The 22,817-nt window shown below is 40.2% G+C and overlaps 1 protein-coding gene across 5 annotated transcripts in view; it reads right to left on the bottom strand.

The window, feature by feature from the left end:
• Positions 1–6,094: 6,094 nt before the first annotated feature.
• CDKL3 (cyclin dependent kinase like 3) overlaps positions 6,095–22,817 on the bottom strand; it is a 38,629-nt gene continuing 21,906 nt past the window's right edge. For 3 of the 5 annotated variants that reach the window (XM_037050454.1, XM_037050453.1, XM_037050456.1), the window contains exons 7-13: positions 16,916–17,004; positions 14,677–14,830; positions 14,250–14,572; positions 12,728–12,818; positions 11,131–11,293; positions 9,601–9,698; positions 6,095–6,785 (exon numbers count right to left, since the gene is read on the bottom strand). In XM_037050454.1, coding sequence (XP_036906349.1) covers positions 6,726–6,785; positions 9,601–9,698; positions 11,131–11,293; positions 12,728–12,818; positions 14,250–14,572; positions 14,677–14,830; positions 16,916–17,004 — 978 coding nt within the window. In that variant the 3' untranslated portion in view covers positions 6,095–6,725. Of the gene's footprint in view, positions 6,786–7,364; positions 7,460–9,600; positions 9,699–11,130; positions 11,294–12,727; positions 12,819–14,249; positions 14,573–14,676; positions 14,831–16,915; positions 17,005–22,817 lie in introns of all 5 variants that reach the window. The other 2 variants (XM_037050457.1, XM_037050458.1) reach the window with 2 other exon arrangements.

Raw genomic sequence — 22,817 nt, 5'->3', positions numbered from 1 at the left:
AACCCAAAGAGAAATTGGGAAATATTTTTCCTGATGGATATCAAATCACTAGAATTTGTAAGATGTGATTAAGAGAAAACTTTAAAACTTTAAATGCCTATATTAGAAAAGAAGAAAAGTCTCAAGTCAATGACCTCATTTTCCTCAGAAGCTAGAAGAAGGAGAATAAATGGAAAAACTCTTTCCTCTACTCATAACACTTCTGACACTACCTGGAGTTAGTGCAGACCCCACAGGTTAAAAGCTCCCTCCCAGGGACTTCCGCCAAGATGGAGGCATAGGTGGAAACACTGTGCCTTTTCCCACAACCAAGTTTGGATACAACAAAAGTTTTGGAGAACTAAGACACACCCAGAGACCAGAAAACGGAATTATACGGAAGTCCAACAGCTAAGAACTGTTCAACGAGGACGGTAAGAGAGGTGGAGCCAGCAGCGGAGCTGGGTCGGGCAGGACAGATCCCCCGACCTAGGCAGCCCAAAAGCCGCTAGGCTCTCAGGCAGCCCAAAGCCAGTCGGGGTGCAGGGCAGACTGACCAAGGTAGCACATTCGCGCGCAGTGAGACGGACCATGCAGGCCCCAGGGGGGCGAACCCAGTGGTGGAGGGCTGACAGCGGTGGCACACTCGTGTGGAGTGGAGCGAGGCGCGTGGGCCTGGTGATGGTGGTGGCTGCGGTGCTGGTGGGGGTCGCAGCAGCAGGCGGCGGAGGGAAGCCTTTGTCCCTCTTTGACCCCGCCCCCACATACAACGTCACAACCCAGCCACTGAGTTGCCCTGCTCTGGTGAAAACCTAGGGCTCCGATCCTGCTACTTAACAGGCACAAACAGCCCAAAAGATGGTGCAAGAAGAACTCAAAGTCCCAGAGCCAATAACTCTAAGCGACCAACAGATTGCCAGCCTCTCAGAAGCCCAATTTAAGACACTATTTATCAGGATGCTCACAGAATTGGTAGAGTACAGTCACAAATTAGAGGAACATATGAAGGCTAAACTAATTGAAATGAAGGGAGATGCACAGGAAACCAATAGTGATGGAAAGGAAACTGGGACTCAAATCAATGGAATGGACCAGAAGGAAGAACAAAACATCCCACCAGAAAGGAATGAAGAAATGAGAATTCAAAAAAATGAGGAGAGGCTTAGGAACCTCCAGGACATCTTTAAACGTTCCAACATCCGGATTATAGGGGTACCAGAAGGGGGAAAGAAACAGCCACGAGTGGAAAACTTATTTGAACAAATAATAAAGGAGAACTTCCCCAGTCTGGCAAAGGAAATAGACTTCCAGGAAATCCAGGAAGCTCAGAGAGTGCCAAAGAAGTTGGACCCAAGAAGGAACACACCAAGGCACATCATAATTACATTAGCCAAGACTAAAATGAAGGAGAGAATCCTAGAAGCAGCAAGGGATAAGGGGACAGTCACCTACAAAGGAGTACCCATCAGACTGTCAGCGGATTTCTCAAAAGAGACCTTACAGGCAAGAAGGGGCTGGAAAGAAGTATTCCAAGTCATGAAATCCAAAGACCTACAGCCAAGATTGCTTTATCCAGCAAAACTTTCATTTAGAATGGAAGGACAGATAAAGTGCTTCTCAGATAAGGTCAAGTTCAAGGAGTTCATCATCACCAAGCCCTTATTATATGAAATGCTAAAGGGACTTATCTAAGAAAAAGAAGATGAAAAATATGAACAGTGAAAGGACAGCAAACACACAGTTATTAACAACCACACCTAAAACAAAAGCAAACCAAGAAGACAGCTAGATCAGGAGTGGAACCATAGAAATGAAGAACACATGGAGGGTTAGCAACAGGGGAGTGGGAGGAGGAGAAGGGGGGAGAAGGCACAGAAAATAGCATAGATGGTAGGTAGAAAATAGATAGGGGGGAGGGCGAGAATAGTGGGGGAAATATAGAATGTAAAGAACTTGAGACACATGGTTATAAACTAAGGGGGGAGAATGGTGGGGGAGGGAGTGTGCGGGTGGAGGTGAATGAAGGGGGGGAATAGAACAACTGTAATGGTATAATCAATAAAATATATTAAAAAATAAATAAAAATAAAAATAAATAAAAAATAAAAATAAATTTAAAAAAAGAAGGTTAAAAAAAAAACGCTCCCTCCCACAAGACTGCCCCTCCTTTCACACTCCATTTGCCAGACTGGGCCTCCTGTACTTCTGACCAAATGGCTATAAACCAGGAATTCCTGCAAGTTTCTCCTCAGGATTGACAAATTGCTAGAACAGTTCATAAAACTCAGGAAAGTGCTTAATTTACCATCAATTTAGTACAAAGGATACAACTCAGGAACAGCAAAGTGGAAGAGATGCACAGGGCAAGGTACACGGGAAGGGGTGCAGAGCTTCCACACCTTCTTCTCTGGTCTACCACCCTCACAGGACCTCAATTTGTTCAACAACTTTGGAGTGCTCCAAACCTTTTAGTTTAGAGGTTTAAATTTTTTTTTTCATTTATTTGTAGAGGGGAAGGGAGGAGGAAAGAGAGGAAGAAACAACAATGTGCAATTGCCTCTTGCATACCTCCTACTGGGGACCTGGCCCGCAACCCAGGCATGTGCCCTAGACTTGGAATCAAATGGGCAACCCTTTGGTTCGCAGGCTGGCACTCAATCCACTGAGCCACACCAGCCAGGGCCAGTTTAGGGTTTTTATGGAGGTTCCATTATATAAATATGATTGAGTAAATTTTGGGCCATTGGTAATGAACTCAATCTCTAGCCCTTCCCCTCTTCCCAGAGGTCAAAGTGTTAGGGAGAAAGTTCCACCCCTCCAATCATGTGATTGGTACCTCTGGTAACCAGCCCCCATTCTCTAGGAATCGACCCATTAGCATACACTCTGCTATCACGAAATGGGGCTTCTTATAACAAAAGATGCTCAAAAAGATAACAGTAAAGGAGGAAAATCATAAGAGCATCTCAGTAGATACAGGAAAAGCATTTAACAAAATTTCACACCCATTCATGGTAAGGACACTCAGCAAACAAATACAGAGGGAACCTTCCTCTATCTAATAAAGGTCATCTACATAAAACCTACAGCTCACATCACACTTCAATGGGAAAAGGCTAAATGTTTTCCCGCTGGTTTAGGAAAACAAGGCAAGGATGTCTACTCTCATTTCTCTGTTCAACACTATCACACAGCCTAGTTGGTACACTAAGGCAACAGAAAGTCATAAAAGGCACAGACATTGCAAAGGAAGATGTATCTTTATCTACAGATGTTATAACTGCCTATATAGAAGATCCTAAGGATATATAAAAAAGAAGGTGAAGACAAAGGCAGAAGGAGGAGGAGAAAGAAGAGAAGAAAAAAAGAAAGAGGAAGAAGAGAAGAAGGCAAGAAAAGAAGGAAGGCATGAATGAACAAAGGAAGGAAACCTACTAGAACTATTAAGTGAATTTAGCAAGGTCTCAGAACACTAGATTAATATGGAAAAACAAACTATACCTCTGTACTTCAACAACAAACTGGAAGACGATATTAAAAACCAGTACCATGCCCTGGCTGGTGTGGCTCAATGGCTGAGTGCCAGCATGCGAATCAAAGAGTCGCTGGTTTGATTCCCAGTCTGGGGCACATGCCTGGGTTGTGGGCCAGGTCTTCAGTTGGCATGAGAGAGGCAACCACACAATGATGTATCTCTCCCTCTCTTTCTCCTTCCCTTCCTCTCTCTAAAAAAGTAAATAAAATCTCTAAAAAAAGCAATACCTTTTAGGACTTCCACCAAGATGGAGGCATAGGTGGAAACACTGTGCCTTCTCCCACAACCAAGTTTGAATACAACAAAGGTTTGCAGAACAAAGACACAGCCAAAGAACAGGAAATTGAATTATACAGAAGTCCGACAACAACGAACCCTTCAACCCGGACGGTTAGAGGGGCGGAGCCAGCAGCGGAGCAGGGTCGGACAGGAAAGATCCCCGACCTAGGCGCGCAGGCGGCCCAGACACAGTCAGGGTGTGGGGCAGACTGACCGTGGTCGCACATTCGCGCACAGTGAGACAGACCCTGCAGGCCCCAGCAGGCAAACCCAGTGGTAGAGGGCTGACAGCGGTGGCACACTCGCGTGCAGTGGGACGAAACTAGAGGGCCCCCTGACGGTGGCAGCTGCCGCACCTGTGGCGGTGGCGGTGGCAGTGGGAGGCGACAGATGAAACCACCATTGCTCCTCTTTGACCCTGCCCCCACATACAGCGTCACAACCCAGCCACTGAGTTGCCCTGCTCTGGTGAACACCTAGGGCTCCCATCCTGATATGTAACAGGCACGGGCAGTTCAAAAGATGGCTCGAGAAGAACTCAAGTCCCAGAGCCCGTGCTCTAAGCAACCAACAGATTGCCAGCCTCTCAGATGCATAGTTCAAAACACTGGTCATCAGGATGCTAACAGAACTGGTTGATTACAGTCACAAATTAGAGGAACAAATGAAGGCTAAACTAATTGAAGTGAAGGTAGATGCACAGGAAACCAATAGCGATGGAAAGGAAACTGGGACTCAAGTCAATGGAATGGACCAGAACGAAGAACGAAACATCCAACCAGAAAGGAATGAAGAAATGAGAATTCAAAAAAATGAGGAGAGGCTTAGGAACCTCCAGGACATCTTTAAACATTCCAACATCTGAATTATAGGGGTACCAGAGGGGGAAAGAAACAGCCATGAATAGAAAACTTATTTGAACAAATAATAAAGGAGAAATTCCCCAGTCTGGCAAAGGAAATAGACTTCCAGGAAATCCAGGAAGCTCAGAGAGTCCCAAAGAAGTTGGACCCAAGAAGGAACACACCAAGGCACATCATAATTACATTAGCCAAGACTAAAATGAAGGAGAGAATCCTAGAAGCAGCAAGGGATAAGGGGACAGTCACCTACAAAGGAGTACCCATCAGACTGTCAGCGGATTTCTCAAAAGAGACCTTACAGGCAAGAAGGGGCTGGAAAGAAGTATTCCAAGTCATGAAATCCAAAGACCTACAGCCAAGATTGCTTTATCCAGCAAAGCTTTCATTTAGAATGGAAGGACAGATAAAGTGCTTCTCAGATAAGGTCAAGTTCAAGGAGTTCATCATCACCAAGCCCTTATTATATGAAATGCTAAAGGGACTTATCTAAGAAAAAGAAGATGAAAAATATGAACAGTGAAAGGACAGCAAACTCACAGTTATTAACAACCACACCTAAAACAAAAGCAAATCAAGGGGACAGCTAGATCAGGAGTGGAACCATAGAAATGGAGATCACGTGGAGGGTTAGCAACAGGGGAGTGGGAGGAGGAGAAGGGGGAAGAAGGTACAGAAAATAGCATAGATAGTAGGTAGTAAATAGATAGGGGGGAGAGCAAGAATAGTAGGGGAAATACAGAATCTAAAGAACTTGAGACACGTGGTTATAAACTAAGGGGGGGAGAATAGTGGGGGAGGGAGTGTGCGGGTGGAGGGGAATGAAGGGGGGAATAGAACAACTGTAATGCTATAATCAATAAAATATATATTTTAAAAAAGCAATACCTTTTATGACAGCATCAAAAAATAAAACACATAGGAATAAATTTAGTAAATGATGTGCAAGATTGCTACATACTATTACAAAAAAATTAAAGGTATAGATAAATGGAGAGTTTGTACCATGCTCATGGTTTGGAAGATGATGTGATTAAGAGATCCATTCTCTTCAAGTTGGTAGCTAGATTCAACGCAGTCCCAATAAAAATCCCAGAAGGCATTTTTTGGTAGAATTGACAAAAAAAATCCTTTGATACTGATCCAAGAATCTACAAATATACAACCCAGAAGGCAATGAATGGACTGATAACTCTCAAACCTACCACATGGAGCAGCTCAGTTTCCCTGGAGGAGCTAACAGGGTCTGTTAGGTGCAGCACATGTAATCAACACAGATGTGAATTCCACCCCACTTCTGATGAGACTCAAGGAGATTGTAATACAATAAAGAAGTTGTACCTTCCTTTATTTTCATGTTTACTTTTAGTAAATATAAAAGGTAGACTTCTGGTAAAACATCACATAATCTCATTTTATTGTTTTTTGAATTATAGGACAATCGAGAATTTTGGTGTATACTTCTTCAGGGTTGTATGTAGTTTATTTTATTAAATAGAAAAGAAAGACCACTTATAATTGTTTAAAAGCATAACAAAATAATTAACATTTGAATACCATAATTTACAGATACTTTATAAATGTAGTAAATACTTTCATAGCTGATTAACAGAACATAGGTTTAATCATGTAATAGCAATAAATAGATTTTGTTTTATTTAATTCATTGTTCTGAATAGCTTTCAAAACAATGGGTCAGATATTTTATTTAGAACTCACTTTGGAAAGCCTAAGCCTTCTAGGCAATGACTGACATTTAAGGCTACGTGACCAGCAGAGGGCAGAGATCAGCGGAAGTACTGTGTGGGCCATGTGACAGGATGTGTTACCTACTCATGAATCATGGCAAGGAAAGAGGCAGGCAGACAGGAGATGACTTTAATTCCAAATCAGAGCATCACATCAACAGAATCCTTAGAAGAAAGGAGAAAACAGTGAACAGTTTGCTAACAAAATGAAGTTGGATGGCGCTAACGTAGATGAATGACCATCTTAACAGCCCGTTACATTCTTATTGCATATAAAATAAAAAGGGAAGATATGTCAATTTGTAGTTTAAGATTTCAAAGACACTACCACAAAAAAAATATGTTCCTCTTCAAATTCTGCCCATCACAATGGCCATCTCCACCCTAAAATCAGAAACCAAGTAAGAACCAGAGATAAGAATGTAGATATATGCTGCCAAAACTCTGCCTATTAGTATTAAATTATGTGTGACAACATCTTCTATTAAACTACTGGATGATAAACACGCTAGTCAAGCCAAAAGATTTGCTTCAGTGCTTTGCTCAACTTCCGTCCTTGTTAAACACAACCATCATATGTTTCAATGCCATTTCCAAGTGTTCAGTGTGGAATCAAACCCATGTTGCCTGCTTATCAAGTATATGTGTTTGCTAGAAATGTCTGGTGTGCTCAGAACCAAAGCCAAGAAGGACTGCCAATGAAATGTGAACTGAGACACCATCAGATAAAATTATATAACTAAACATAAGCTGTAGTTATATTAGAATGTACCAGTCAAGCAGTTTTTATAAATTAATGTTCAAATTAAGAAAACATGAATAACTTAAAGGTTAATACATTTAAAAACAAATTAGGTGAATACACAGATAACTTCACAGATTTTATAGTATATCTGTAGAATTATTAGTCAACATTTTTTGTACATGTTATATTTAAAAATGATTTTTTAAAAAAAACCATACAGTGATTCTGGGATTCCCTGAATTTTCAGCTGCTGCATTTTCTACTCTACATCTGGCGGGTTCTTCTTCCTTTCAGTTTGTGCATTTCCTGTATTCTAAAAAAGTAAATAGAAACAGGACCTTAATTGAGGAAATGGCGAGTCTCTGGCTAAGCCACAGATAAGCACTTGTACTTTGCACCTGGAGGCTGTTTTGTGAGGCTCAGAGAGACTACCTAGCAAGGTATTCCTATTAGCATCACGAAACAGAACTGAAGGTAGTTTTTGTGTGGGCTCTTATCTCTCTTGCTCAACCCAGTAGCAGTAATTTAGGGTTTCTCTCCATGTCATAGAGTCTATTCAATGCATATATGTACTCTTTTAAGTGCCTAAATGAGTTTAATGTACACCTGGGAAGTGCCTGGATCTGATTAGGTAATTCAAAAACAAGTCAACGACAGAACCAAGAATAAAACAATTAAGTTGCTATTACCTCTTATATTTTTAAAAACATGTGATATTCTCTGGTGCTCTAAAACAACAAATTACCAAAAACAAAACAAATTACCAACTCGAAATTTAGGGAATTTTCTTAATTCTGACATTAATTTATTAAAAGCGTTTGGACTAGTCTTAGATGCGATTTCAGTTACTTGTCAAAACTGCATTTGAATGGACAGTACAAATAAACTACAACCGGCATCATATGACTTCTTGTTATTCTCGTACCAGCTGTTTCAAAGTCACTCTTAAAAATGTCATCTTTTCAAGAGTTCCACACCATATGAGCAAGAAGGGGTTTTCCCTTCCTATTTACTTTTGTATTTTAAAAATGACAGAACTATCTTAAGAGTTCCTTTCCTCTTGCATTGGAGTGTAATTGTGGTTTGGGGCGGGGGTGGGGCATGGAGGGCAGCTCTCATAGGAGGGTGGGATAAGCACATGAAGCACATCACCAGCCTGCCCAGCTCAGGAGCCCTGACTCACCAATCACTCAGAAAACGTGCAAATGGTGTGTCATTCAACATGCGGTGATGTCAGTAAGTCACCCAATTTAAAGCCACCTTTTTACTTTTTATAATGAACTAAAAGGTGAGCATTAATGGTTTTCTTGTTTTATCTAGAAAATGTCTTTTCTCTGCAACATGGGCTTATGCATTCTTAACAAGTTCTAGGCCAAGAATAAAATATAAACATCGCTGTGAAAATATATCTAACAGTGTCTGATAACTATTTTATTTGAATGTTGTAGAGATTGAACAGATTTAGATAAATGCCTCTCAAGTAGTTTCAGATCAAAGTTTCTTGATTTTTCTAATTTCTTTCAATTTCCTTGATAGGCATGTGCCAATTTTATCATGAATAAAAATATAATCAATTTTATTTAAAAAATAAGAAACCAAGATAACAAAGTTGATGACCTCGCAGAAACGGAAGGCCAGCTATGTGATCTAATCCAGCGAGTACTCACCACAACCCCCCTCTCTAAAAAGAATACCTTGCAGGGGTGTCCAACTTTTTGGCATCTCTGGGCCACCCTGGAAGAAGAAGAGTTGTCTTGGGCCACACATTAGATACACAAACACTAACAAAAACTGATGAGCAAAAAACGTTTTAAGTAAATTTATGATTTTGTGTTGGGCAGCATTCATAGCCATCCTAGGCCGCAGGCAGGCTGTGGGCAGCAGGTTGGACACCCCTGTTAGAGTATTCATTTACATGTTTGGGGCTACAAGACTTCTAAATAAAATTCAAGATTCTCTGGTGGGTAGGGGCTGGGACATTTCCACAAGATTATCTGACACCTAGCTAAGAGCAAAAATTTGTGAAAACAGGACAGCAGGTGCACAGCAGAGATGCGGGAACAAACCGGAGAAAAAACAGGAAGCAAGAGGCTCAAGACAAATGCATCTGTTCCTGCAGCCAGTACAACCATATGTTTGTACGTTTATTCATTTCCTCAGGCACGGCTTATCTGGCTGGCATTAGGTGACATGCACGACACACACACTCTTCCCTGAGCGCCACCCCAACACTCACACGAGGCTGCCACTGACTGCCTCCCCCACCCCCAGAAACGCCTTAAGAACCTTTAGTAAGTGGTTATTCTAGGAAAATAGAGATCTGTTTCTAGAGCTCAAAGAGTACAGAATTTTGAATTTTTATATAACTTTCCAATGATAAAAACTAAATTTACACACCAAGTGAAGGATTCTAAACAGCATTCCTTAGTAAAAGCTTTAAACAAAAAGTTTTACCTCTTGTTTTTCTTGATTTTGATCCATATTAAGTAAAGTTGGTGTTTTAGATGAATCTGTTTTCTTTGATTCCCTCTTCAGCACTTTTATCTGTTTAACTTTTGCAAAAATATATACAACAATGACAACTTGTTATCCTGAAATTGAAATTTTACTTTCCTTTTTAAGAGTTTCTAATGAAAATTCTGATATCCACTTAAGTCAATTTCACACTTTATTATAAAGGAACTGAACAAACCGTGAGTTGTAATGGTAAAATGTATCATAAATTATTTGTTTTATGATTGCATAAAAAATCTAGAATACATTTATTTTTATGTATTTATTTTGATTGATTGATGTGAGGGAAAGACAGAAATATCCATTTGTTGTTCCATTTATTTATGGATTCATTGGTTGGTTCTTTTATGGCCCCTGACCAGGGATCAAACCTGCAACCTTGAAGTATCAGAACAGCACTCTCACCAGCTGACCTATGTGGCCAGGGGGACATTTATTTTTTAATTCTGTGACTTGGGCCCCTCAAAACTAAAAGAATATTGTATGCCAAATGTAACTGATAGTGTGGACTGGGGGGAAACCCTTAGCAAATAATATTTCACTAGGTGTTTGTTGGTGCAGTGGCATCTTACATGTCAGCAGTGTGGGTGAAGGAGCAAACTGTGCTCATAAAAACTTCAAGGTCCGCCCAACCTCTGCTAACAGGTGCACCTTAACAGCAGCTGGCAAATAGTATTGAATGTAATTCTTTTAAAAAGTGTCATTTCACATAAATGAATTAAGTGGTTACGAACAATTGCATTAAGATTATATTTATATATTCACTATTCTGGAGTCCTAACACGTAAGGTTTGTCACTGTGAGCTCAATAATCACACTTACTTGATTTTTTAATACAGTAATAAATGTTCTAGGTTCATTACACAAACTTTATCAACATGTGAAAAATCGGGGCTTTAAAGTCTTAATTGATTTATTGAAGAAAAATTAATAAGTCTGATTATTTATTTTAAAGAATAAAAAGTGGATTGGATAACTAACTCCTCTTGAACTACGTAAGTACTATAGTCTTGCTATTACATTAACTTTTCACAAGGTGTCACTGTTCTTCAAAGAGTAAATGGGTTTCATTAGAAGAAATCAATACATGTTATAAATAATAATCTACTAAAGCACATATATAATTCCTGCCATTATATAGACAAGTAATCATGGAGAAGCACAGGAAATGCTCCAGATCATATAATAAATCAAAACCACCTTCTTCAAATACTATTCTAAACATTTCAGTGATACTGAGCTAATGACAAATTTACACTTTAAAGTTTTCTTAACCTTTCTTTAAAATTTCCTCCTTTAAGTCTCACCCTTTATTTAACTGTGGGAAAAAATTCTCATCTGCTGAAAATATTTGCATTAATTTACTATTTCCTATCTAAATCACATTTTAAAATGTAAGTTATATTACAAAAAATGGTTTTGTGAAAGATGACATCTGGAGATCTGTACTGCTACGCAACAAATGTGTACCTTCCATTCTTTTCATCTCTTTTGACTGTAGTATGAAGGGCAGCTCTGGGAAGTGGAATTCTTTCCTGTCAGGTCTGGGAAAATTCAGCTTCCTTTTGTTTCCATTTGCCATTTGGTTATTTTGACCTGTATGCTCGTTAAATATAGCTGTCTCCATTTGGCTCTAAACAAACAAATAAACAAGAGTTAATTCAAAGAAAGAAGTGTGACTACTGAATGACAAGTCTAGAATTATTAGCCATTTGGATGGTACAAGATAGGCAGACCATGCAGGATTACAACTCAACCACCTCCACGAGCAACACATTCAAGGGGCAGACTTGACGAGCATCAAAGCCCCACTGCGGCAAGTTCTTGCTTTAGTAGCAGCTGGTCCTCACAGCTGATTGACCTGGGGGGGTGTCAATCCCCCCCAATGATGTGTCAACAGCAATCCAGGCTCACCTACAACAGGACAGTGCACACAGCCCACAAAGGGGTTGCACTGGAGTACCCACCTTTGGTGACTGGGGAGGTTGCACCACTGGGCCCTACAGGATACCTACTATACAAGGCCTTTCTACCATGTCCAGCAGACATAGAAGCTCTACCTAATACATAGATGTATTAGGTACATCTATGTACCTAATGTAGGGGAAGCAGCCAACATGAGGAGACTGAGAAATAGGTCCCAAATGAAAGAACAGGAGAAATCTCCTGAAAAAGAACTAAATAAAATGGAGGCGAGCAAACTACCAGATACAGAGTTCAAAACAATGGTTATATGGATACTCAAGAAACTTAGTGAGAACTTCAACAGGATAAAAAAGGACACCTGAAACCAATATAATATTGTACTCAACTTCAGTTTAAAAAGAAAAAGAAAAAAACTTTTCTAAGTTAATGAACAATCTTCACAAAGTAACACGTAGTATCCCACTATGTAGATATACTCTAATGTACTTAACCAGTCACTTGCTCTTGGATGAGTTTGTCTCTTCAATTTTTTATTATTATATTGATCAGCTGCTTCTCACACGCCCCCAATCAGGGACCTACCCCACAACCCAGGCATGTGCCCCGACTGGGAATCGAACCGGCAACCTTCTGGTTCCTAAGCTGACACTCAATCCACTGAGCCACATGAGCCAGGGCTAATTTTTTATTACTGTAAATAACACCATGGTTCAGTTTTGAATAAGCTACTTTCCTATATAAAAATAAATGAGGGAATGAACTACACTGATTGTTTTTTCTAGTGGAAAGTAAAATGTATCTATTTGGCAGTTGCTTTAATCCATATAGGAATATATTAAAAGCATTTTTTGGAGATGAAAAACCAAAAACCCTTGTGACTTTTAAAAGTGAAAATCTTAACTTATCCGCCCCCGCCCCCCAAATAACACACTGAATACACAGATCAAGTTAAAAGAAATTGACTAAAATGAAGGCAATAAGGACATGATAGCCTATTTTCATCTCAGAGGGGGAAAAAAGGAAACGAAAAGCACATTTAAAAAAATGTTAGCACCCCAGAGATGGAGAAAAGGACAAGGGGGGCAGTCAGGGGAATAATGCTGAAAGAGGTTATATCTCAATGACTAGCTTCTTGTCTTACTTGAGTGGGACCTGTATCCTCTTGCCTGCTATTAGCCACGACTTGTCCAATAGATTGTGAAGTACGTCTCTTTTTTGCTCTTTCAGTTAATCTATTTAAAAACAAATGAGAAGTTATAACCCCCCCAAACTGCTTCTGTTTTAGTTTTCATAATGTGTAAGTTACACAATGGGAGTCTACTGTTTGAACACTGAGTGCCAAAATGCAGTTGTCAGTCCCCAGGTGCTGGTTGTGCTAAGTAGAGAGGTGAAAACAAAGCAGGGAGCAAGTCCCTCATAGCTACCATCAGTGGTAATGACCGTGTTATAGGTTACTCCAGCTACCAACTTGGTCCCTTCTACCTGATCTGAACCTGGATCTCTTAATTAGTAGGTTTCTGAATTTCGTAGCTTGCTGTCCAAAGCTGATTTACAACCATGGTTATTGCAACCATGGTTTTGGGGTCATCTCAAGAACAATTGAGAACAATACTTTTTTTTAAAAAAAGAAACCATTACTTACTCCCCCCCCCCAAAAGGAAGAAAGAAAGTAAAGAAAGGCCCTGTCTGGTATGGCTCAGAGCATAGAGCACCAGACTGCGGTGAACCAAAGGGTCACCGGTTCAATTCCCAGTCAGGACACCTTACCTGGGTTACAGGCCAGGTCCCCAGTAGGGGGCACGCAAGAGGCAATCACACATTGATGTTTCTCTCTCTTTCTTCCTCCCTCCCTCCCCCTCTCTAAAAATAAATTTTAAATTTTTTTTAAAAAGAAAGAACAACTGAGCTCTTGCTGTCTGTAACTCTGTAAGCTGCTGTGCCTTTCGACTGACACAGACAAGCGCAATTGCCCACCTCTGCAGAGCACTGAGTTTCACAACTTAGAGCCCAAACCAGTCTGCTGGGATTGGCCTGGGGCATCAAGCCCAGTCTCCTTCCTCCGCTAGATATACCGTGGTTTCCCGAAATTTAGAACTGGCCTCGATGCCTTACTAGACAGACCCTTGCCATCCATCACACGGCCCTTGATTGTCAGACTCCGCACCATTCTCTCAATCTGATCAGTAGCTAAAGCTAAAACTAGCCCAGTCTAGTTGTTTTCCACCCAAAACTTTTGACCTTGAAAGACTATTTGACTATGAAAGGTTATTTTCAACTATCCTCTTTGCATTTCGAGAATTTGCTATGGTACAGAAATAATGCTTCCTCTGTTACGCCAAGGCACATCAACACCAGCACTTAGGTCGTATCACCTTTTTCTCTCCAAATTAAAAAAATGTGTTTTCTAAGAGTTTTTTTAAATTGAGGTTTTCCCAAAAGGCATTAGTGAAAAATTAAGTGTCTATATAGCCAAGAAAAGTTAATTTCTTCTACAACAATCATAAGGACTCAGTAATAGCTCAATGTATGATTATAATTTCAATATATCTTCAAATTCTGTTTATGTACAAACACTATAAACTTCATTCTTTGAAATACCCTTGAATAGGAACATTGCATTCCCTAGGTCCATTTCCTTCTGTCTCTTTTCTGTTAGAACTCACCTTGAATTGGTGTGGGAGAGGTTTGCGTTGTGATTGGAAGCCATCAAATTATTGCCAGTCAGGTTAATAGGTGGCATCATCACGCCACCTCCAGCGTGTGGGCTGTCCTTCACGCCGTTCGAGTTAGTGCTGGGCGGGGCAGGGTCTGCTGGCTCATTGATTACAAGTTTTGTATCTTGAGACACAGTATGAGCATTTTTAGTTGCATGTTGTTGACAATGTCCACTTTCATACTCTGTCTTTTTTGGTTCTAAGGTATTTCCTCCTTTGACTTTGGTAACTCTGCCTCTCATTTCCTTGGGCTTTTTCTCTTTTTCCATTTCCTGGAATAGATACATACAAAATCTGAGTCAGAAGAAGGGTAATTTTTATCATGAGAGTGCTAACTACAATACAATTACTGGCTAAAAAGAAAACCAGTTTTTACCTTTCCCAAAAGTGAAGTATTTAGCAGTGTATTAGTATAAATTGTTTTTCTTTCATCTTTTATAAATTCATTTTCTTTAGAATTCTCTTTTGGCTTTGTGAGTGAATTGACTTTTGCTTCTTGTAGTAATTTAGCTCTTAGTTCTGGTATGAATCTGATAAAACAAGCAATATCAACCAATAATCTTTTTACTTATGTAGATAAGAGTATTTTATCTTTAATGGACTATTTAATCAATTAATTTACATTTCAGCCACAGCATAAATAAGCAGTCAATAATGCATGCCAAGAAATGGCCCAATATTTACCTAATATAAATTGCTTTCTGGTAAAGATACGTCTTTCAATTTTGCCATGGGAATATGCTATGTAAAACATCTACAAAATAGACATATAGGAATTAGATTCCTTTTGTGATGCAAACTTTACTTAGTAAAAGCACTTCTTTAAATTTTGATAAATATACTATTTTTGTCAAGGAAGACTCAGGCCACTTTGTCCTTTTTGTGGTTCTTAAAGTAACAGTCCTTAAAAGATGAACTGTCTACTTTAGAAAAACATTTTCAGTACAAAATGTGACAGAACAGCAACAAGTGTTCTGGTTTTAGTTTGACTTTCTTTAAGTTATTTATTTTTGAATATACAATAACACTATTCATATGGCTCAAAATTCAAAAGACTGTGTTGAAAAGTCTTTCTACGCCTGTCCCCGAGTCACACAGTCTCCTCCTTGGAGCAGCTATTGCTGTCAGTTTGGGGAAGTTTTAAAGTATCAGTCCGTGAGTGAATTCTGCCCTAGTTCAGCCCCATCTTGCCAGTGCTGTGCAGGGACACGTCTAGTTAAAAGGTAGTATGAGGAGACAAGGAAATGACAAGTACGGTTACTTTGGCTGAATGAGGAAATGTCACACTTCTGTCAAAACTCTTGCATTGCACAAGGTTCACAAAAGGAAGAGTCCTCTGACTGAAGGAAAAGGTCTTCCTCAAATACTTGCTGAGGGTTCAACAATCAGAACTCACCCATAATAGAAAAATACTGTTTTCTAAATGTGCCGGGGATATCAGCAATATTCTACTTAGTCTGCGTAGAACTGACATAAAACAACTTTTTTTATTCAACTGGCACTTTCATAAATGGCACTTTAATACATCTTCTCATTCTTTTGTTTTAGATTAAAATTCCTTAAATGGTTGAAGTTCTATCATAGCTACTTTCAATGATTCCCTTTTCATTGCCTTTTTTATTTCAGTCTCTCCTCAATGGCAGTTCCTGGACTTTTCCATGCCTGATCTTAACTCCATCACATTTTTCATTGATGTCCACCATTCTGACCTCACATCCAAAGGCCAACTGAATGCTTCTGCAATCAGTGAGAAACTTTTTCTGTTTCTTTCAAAGTCCAAATAGAAAATGGTGCCCTGGCTGTTGTGGCTCAGTGGATTGAGTGCAGGCCTGTGAACCAAAGAGTTGCTAGTTCAATTCCCAGTCAGGACACATGCCTGGGTTGTGCACCAGGTCCCCAGTAGGGGGCACAAGAGGCAACTACACACTAGGTTTCTCTCTCTTTCTCCCTCCCTTCCCTTCTTTCTAAAAATGAATAAATAAAATAAAACAAGGAAATGGTGTTTTTAAGAGAAATTTGGCTGATTTACATTTTAATTTTTATAAATATGTGTGTGTGTGTACATCTCTATATGTGGGAAACAGAACAGCTGTGAGAGGCTTGGTCTGTGTCTTTAGGGCAACTTCCAATTTGGTGGAGAGAAAAAAACAATAGCCACTGCAACAGAGACTAAGTAAAGCAGAGGAAAAAATCATTTTGGGAAATGAATCTTAATTTTAATATATAGATCAGAGATGCTATCAAAAGAGGAAAAACCAGACTATTCTAAGTCAGAGGTACAAACGGGAATAAAGCTAGAAATTACCGGTTATTTATTTAATGCTATCTCTGGCCAAAGATGACCATTGAAAATGTGTGGAAAGAGCTCAGTGTGCACCCTAGGACATAGAAACTATAACGAACATTAACTGTGATTAATTAATTTTATTATCAGAATTTTCATCGCAATGGCTCTAAGTCTCCCACATACCCAGTCAACACAGGAGCGCAGTACGTTTCCACTAGATTGAGTTTTCCTATCATGCGTGTAACATCACCCTACCCAGCAGCTCTCACGCTGGTAAAACTTCCTAATACAGAACACTAGGGAGTCCAAACTCACTCAAAAGGCTTACTTTTCAGGAAATCCATCTCTAGTAAAATACTCATGATGCAAAAGATCAGTAGATGATATTCTCTCAGCAGGATCAATTTGTAAACAAGCCTAGAATATGAAAAAAAGATTCTATGGTTAAATAAGCTATTAATAGGGCTCTACGAGGTAAAAAATTCAATTTATTTCACAATTATAAAAGTAACTAATTACCCAGAGCTAACAGAGTTCTTGAAAAGATGGAATTAGACCTCAGGAATTTCTGGTTGTGTGTTCTGACCATTTATTTCCCTAAGAAATTTGTACTCATAAAACACTGTTACAGGTTAAATGTCCTATGATTCTAGCCAGGTCAGAAGTGAGTCTGTTTCTGCTGGAACTAGCAGAAATTAATTAACTCCTTTTGACCTTTTTATCAGCCTGGGAGGTGGAAACTTCATGGACTATCATTTCTATTTTACAGAGCTAGAAGCATGATTACATATTTCCCCAAATAGAATTTTAGCTCATGTTGTGCAATCCCTAATCCAGGGCTCTTGCTATGGTATAATCAAATTTCATAAATATACAAGACCCAAATTTTTCAATAATCTATTATTTGAACAGCCCTACCTGGAGAGTACTTCAAGTGAGAGGAGAAATAAATTTAAAAACCCACAAAACAAAAACTAAAAATGGGAGGAAGGGTTTTGGATAGTAAGTTGCACACAATTCATATACAATTAACCATGGTTATAAAAATATGTTTCTACCCTGGCTGGTGTAGCTCAGTGGATTGAGTGCGGACCTGTGAACCACATGATCGCAGTTTGATTCCCAGTCAGGCCACATGCCTGGGTTGCAGGCCAGTTCCCAGCAGGGGAGGCACAAGGAGAAACCATACATTGATATTTCTCTCCCTCTCTCCTTCCCTTCCCCTCTAAAGATAAATAAAATCTTTAAAAAATATGTTTCTATTTTAAAGCATATTTTATTAATTATGCTATTACAGTTGTCCCAATTTTCCCCCTTTGCCCCCTCCACCCAACACCCCTCAGGCAATCCCCCCACCACTGTTCATGTCATGGGTTGTGAGTATAAGTTCTTTGGCTACTCCATTTCCTATACTGCACTTTACATCCCCATGGCTATTCGGTATCTGTATGTACTTCTTAATCAACTCACCTCTTCACCCCTTCTGCCACATCCCCCTCCCATTTGGCAACCATCAAAACTGTCTGTATCCATGATTCTGTTTCTGTTCTTGTTTGCTTAGTTTGTTTTTTTAGATTCAATTGTTGATAGACATATATTTATTGCCATTTCATTGGTCATAGTTTCGATCTTTTCTTAAATAAGTCGCTTTAACATTTCATACAAAAATAGTTTGGTGTTGATGAACTCCTTTAGTTTTTTCTTGTCTGGGAAGTTCTTTATCTGCCTTTTGATTCTGAATGGTATCTTTGCTAGGTAAAGCAACCTTGGCTGTAGTTTCTTGCTTTTCATGACTTTGAATGTTTCTTGCCAGTCCTTTCTAGCCTGCAAAGTTTCTTTTGAGAAATTGGCTGACAGTCTTAGGGGAACTATTCTGTAGGTAATTATCTGCTTTTTTCTTGCTGCTTTTAAGATTCTCTCTTTATCTTTAACCATGATGTGTCTTGGAGTGGGCTTTTTGGCATGCATCTTGTTTGAGACTCTCTGTACTTCCTGGACTTGCATGTCTATTTTCTTCACCAAATTAGGGAAGTTTTCTTTCACTATTTTTTCAAATAGAGTTCCAATCTCTTTTTGTTTTGTTTTTATGGTTTCCAAGTCAATTTTTCTTTTGTTTTGTTTTTTTTAAATATATTTTATTGATTATGCCATTACAGTTGTCCCATTCCCCCTTCACTCCCCTCCACCCTGCACACCCCTCCCCCCCCATTCCCCCCTTTCATTCATGTCCATGTGTCACAAGTTCTTTAGATTCTGTATTTCCCATGGTATTCTCGCCCTCCCCCCTATTTTCTACCTACTGTCTATGCTACTTATTCTCTGTAGCTTCTCCCCCCTTCTCCTCCTCCCACTCCCCTGTTGCTAACCCTCCATGTGATCTCCATTTCTATGGTTCTGCTCCCGATCTAGCTGTCCTCTTAGTTTGCTTTTGTTTTAGGTGTGATTGTTAATAACTGTGTGTTTGCTGACCTTTCACTGTTCATATTTTTTATCTTCTTTTTCTTAGATAAGTCCCTTTCATATAATAAGGGCTTGGTGATGATAAACTCCTTGAATTTGATCTTATCTGAGAAGCACTTTATCTGCCCTTCCATTCTAAATGAGAGCTCTGCTGGATAGAGCAATCTTGGATGTAGGTCTTTGGATTTCATGACTTGGAATACTTCTTTCCAGCACCTTCTTGCCTGTAGGGTCTCTTTTGAGAAATCCACTGACAGTCTGATGGGCACTCCTTTGTAGGTGACTGCCCCCTTATCTCTTGCTGCTTCTAGGATTCTCTCCTTCATTTTGATCTTGGCTAATTTAATTATGATGTGCCTTGGTGTGTTCCTTCTTGAGTCCAACTTCTTTGGGACTCTGTGCTTCCTGGATTTCCTGGAAGTCTACTTCCTTTGCCAGACTGGGGAAGTTCTCCTTTATTATTTGTTCAAATAAATTTTCCACTCGTGGCTGTTCCTCTTCCCCTTCTGGTACCCCTATAATTTGGATGTTGGAATGTTTAAAGATGTCCTGGAGGTTCCTAAGCCTCTCCTCATTTTTTTGAATTCTTGTTTCTTCATTCTTTTCTGTTTGGTTGGTTGTTTCTTCCTTCTGGTCCACTCCATTGATTTGAGTCCCAGTCTCCTTCCCATCACTATTGGTTCCCTGTGCATTTTGCTTCATTTCACTTAGTGAAGCCTTCATTTGATCATCTAATTTGTGACCAAAATCAACCAGTTTTGTGAGCATCCTGATCACCAATATTTTGAACTGTGCATCCGATAGGCTGGCTATCTCTTGGTCACTTAGAAGTATTGCCTCTGGGGCTGTGAGCTGTTCTGGAGTCATAATGTTTGGTCTGTTTACACCTGTTATGTATGAGTGGCAGAGCCTTAGGTGTTCACCAGGGCCAGGAGACCCAGTTGCTGGGTTGTGACGCTGTATGTGGGGGCGGGGTCAGGGAGGGAAAAAATGGCGCTTTGCTCTGCTCTGCTCTCTCTCAGATTTCTGTCTCCTCTGCGGCTTCCCACAAGCAAATTGGGCTCCTCTGGTGCTGGTTCCCAGGTGTGTGGGCCCATGTACTCTCCAGGACCCTGTGGGTCTCTCCAATGAACTCTCTGTGGGCCTGGGAGCCTCTCCCGGCCCCTCAACCTCGAGAAAGTCTTTCCCATTGGTGCTTTCAGGCTCTAATTCCCATCTCTGGGTCCCTAGTTTGAGCGGTCTGTCTCACTGTTTACTCCTTTGCTTGGTTTATCTGCATGTGAATGCGTGACCATAGTCAGCCAGCTGCCCTGCGCCCTCACTGGATCCACCCATCACCACCCCACACCTGGGATCCACCAACTGCCTCCACTCCTGGGCCAGTCGGACAGAACGATCTTTCCAGCCCAACCCCACTCCGCCACTGACTCCACCCTTCTTACCAGTCTGGCTGAGTGGTTTGTTGTTGTCGGACTGCCATACACTTCAAGTTTCACTGTTTTGGCTGTGTTTTTGGTACTAAAACTTAGCTGTCTTTAAATTTAGTTGTGGGAGGGGGCACAGTGTTTCTATCTACCCCTCCATCTTGGCCAGAAATCAGAGTTCCAATTTCTTGCTCTTTCTCTTCTCCTTCTGGTACCCTTTGATATGAATGTTGGTTTGCTTGAAGTTATTCCAGAGGCTGTTTATACTATACTAGTTTTTAAAATTCTTTTTTCTTTTTGTTGTTCTGATTGGGTGTTTTTTTTTTTTTGCTTCCTTATGTTCCAAATCATTGATTTGATTCTCAGCTTTATTCAGTGTATCCTTTGTTTCTGACCAGTTCTTTTTTATGCTGCTGAGATCCTCACTAAGTTCCTGGAGTATCCTTATAACAAATGTTTTGAACTCTGTACCTGGTAGATTGCTTATCTCCATTTTGTTTAGTTCTTTTTCTGGAGCTTTGTTCTGTTCATTCATTTGGGCCATGTTTCTTTGTCCCCTCATTTTGGCAGCCTCCCTGTGTTTATTTCTATGTATTAGGTAGAGCTATGTCTCTCTGTCTTGGTATCGTGGACTAATGTTGTAGGTGTCTTATAGGGTACTATGGCACAGCCTCCCCTATCACCCAAACTGAGTACTTGATGTGTGTGTGCCTTTTGTGGGGGCTGAGTACACCCTCCTCTTGTAGTTGAGCCTTAGTTGCTATTGGCAGGTCAAAGGAAGGGATTTATCCAGGCCAGCCAGTTGCCAGAATTGGCTGTTACCACCGACCACCAGCCTCTGCCCTCCATGGAGGATCAGCAGGGCCAGAGTGGCAGTGTTCTGACATGGTCGGTAGTTGTCTACTGGGTGCACAGGTCCTGGGGGTTCCCAGGTGGCATGGTCCAAGGTCATCCCCAGCCTGTATTTTGCCTGGGGCACCCTGCCTGAGTTATAAAGCAATCTGATATGGCTGTTGTTAATGGCTATAAGTTGGGTGGGCTAGAGTCTCAGGAGATCTGCAGGGCAGGGTCAAACAGTGTTAGCCAGTCTAATAGTCTCAGATATGGCATCTACCTGCCAGCTCTGTGGCTCTGTCTGCCTTTCTGTCTGGAATAAAGCTGCCTCTCATATTGATGCCAGCCACTTCGGTTCCTCCCTGTATGCCACTGGTGCCTTTCAAGCTGCTACCCAAGTGTTGGAGCTTAGAGGGAGTGAGTCTGAGTAAGTTTGTGTGTGAGTTCTTTAAGAGGAACTGCTTGGGACTCCAGAAGTTTCTTCCACTGACTCATCCCTGCTGGGTTTTACAGCCAGAAGTTGTGGGGACTTATGTTTCTGGCACTGGTACCCTGCGTTGAGGGGCCTGGTATGGGGTTGGGACTCCTCACTCCCAAGATATTCTTCCCAAATTTTTATCAGCCACATTTGTATGTGGGACCAGCCCATTCCGAATCTCCACTTCCTACCAGTCTGGATGGATGTGGTTTTTGTAATTCTGGAGTTATCAGACTCCCATTCAACTCAATTTCTGCTGGTTCTAAATGATGGTTGTTCTATAATTTATTTATAATTTGGATGTGGTTGTGTGAGGAGGCAAGCCATTTTTGCCTATGCTGCCATTTTGACCAGAAGTCAGAAACATAAATATCTACATATATATTTGGTTAGGAAAGGTCTATGAGTATATAAATATAATCCAAAATGTTAAAAGTAATTTTTTCTGGATTATGGGAGTTAGGAAAATCTTAACTTATCTTTTTTGTTTATCATGTATTTCTACTTTTTCTATAATCATTGTGTATTGTTTATATAATGAAAATTATGAAATAAAGAAAAGGAATTAAACTGAAAATATAGTAAACAAATCTGATCCTTAATAAACTCTAGTTCTCTCCAGGTACCAATAAAATATTTTTTTCCCTCAAGAATAGTCTTTAGATATTATGTATCATATGTTCAAGTTTATCTAAATAACAGCAAAGACAATTAACACGAACAGCTTATTAAGGCCCCGTGCTCTGAACATTGCCTCATTTAATTCTCCAGCCCCAGAAAATAAATATTGTTAAATGTTGTTTTAGCCCTGACCGATGTGTCTCAGTTGGTTGAGTCTCCTCACCCTGCAAAGTAAGAGGTCACCAGTTTGATTCCCAGTCAAGGCACATCCCTGAGTTGCAGGCTGGTTCCCAGCTGGGAACATGTGCAACTGATTGATATTTCTCTCCCCGTCTTTCTCCCTTTCTTTCCCTCTCTTTAAAAATAAATAAATAAATAATCTTTAAAAAATCAATGTAAAAAATATTGTATAG

This window comes from Sturnira hondurensis, unplaced genomic scaffold (assembly GCF_014824575.4).
Source record: "Sturnira hondurensis isolate 20B ecotype Veracruz unplaced genomic scaffold, ASM1482457v3 Scaffold0006805, whole genome shotgun sequence".
Lineage (NCBI taxonomy): Eukaryota > Metazoa > Chordata > Mammalia > Chiroptera > Phyllostomidae > Sturnira > Sturnira hondurensis.
Note: the sequence above shows the minus strand (reverse complement) of the source record. Positions and strands in the feature narration are given on the sequence as shown.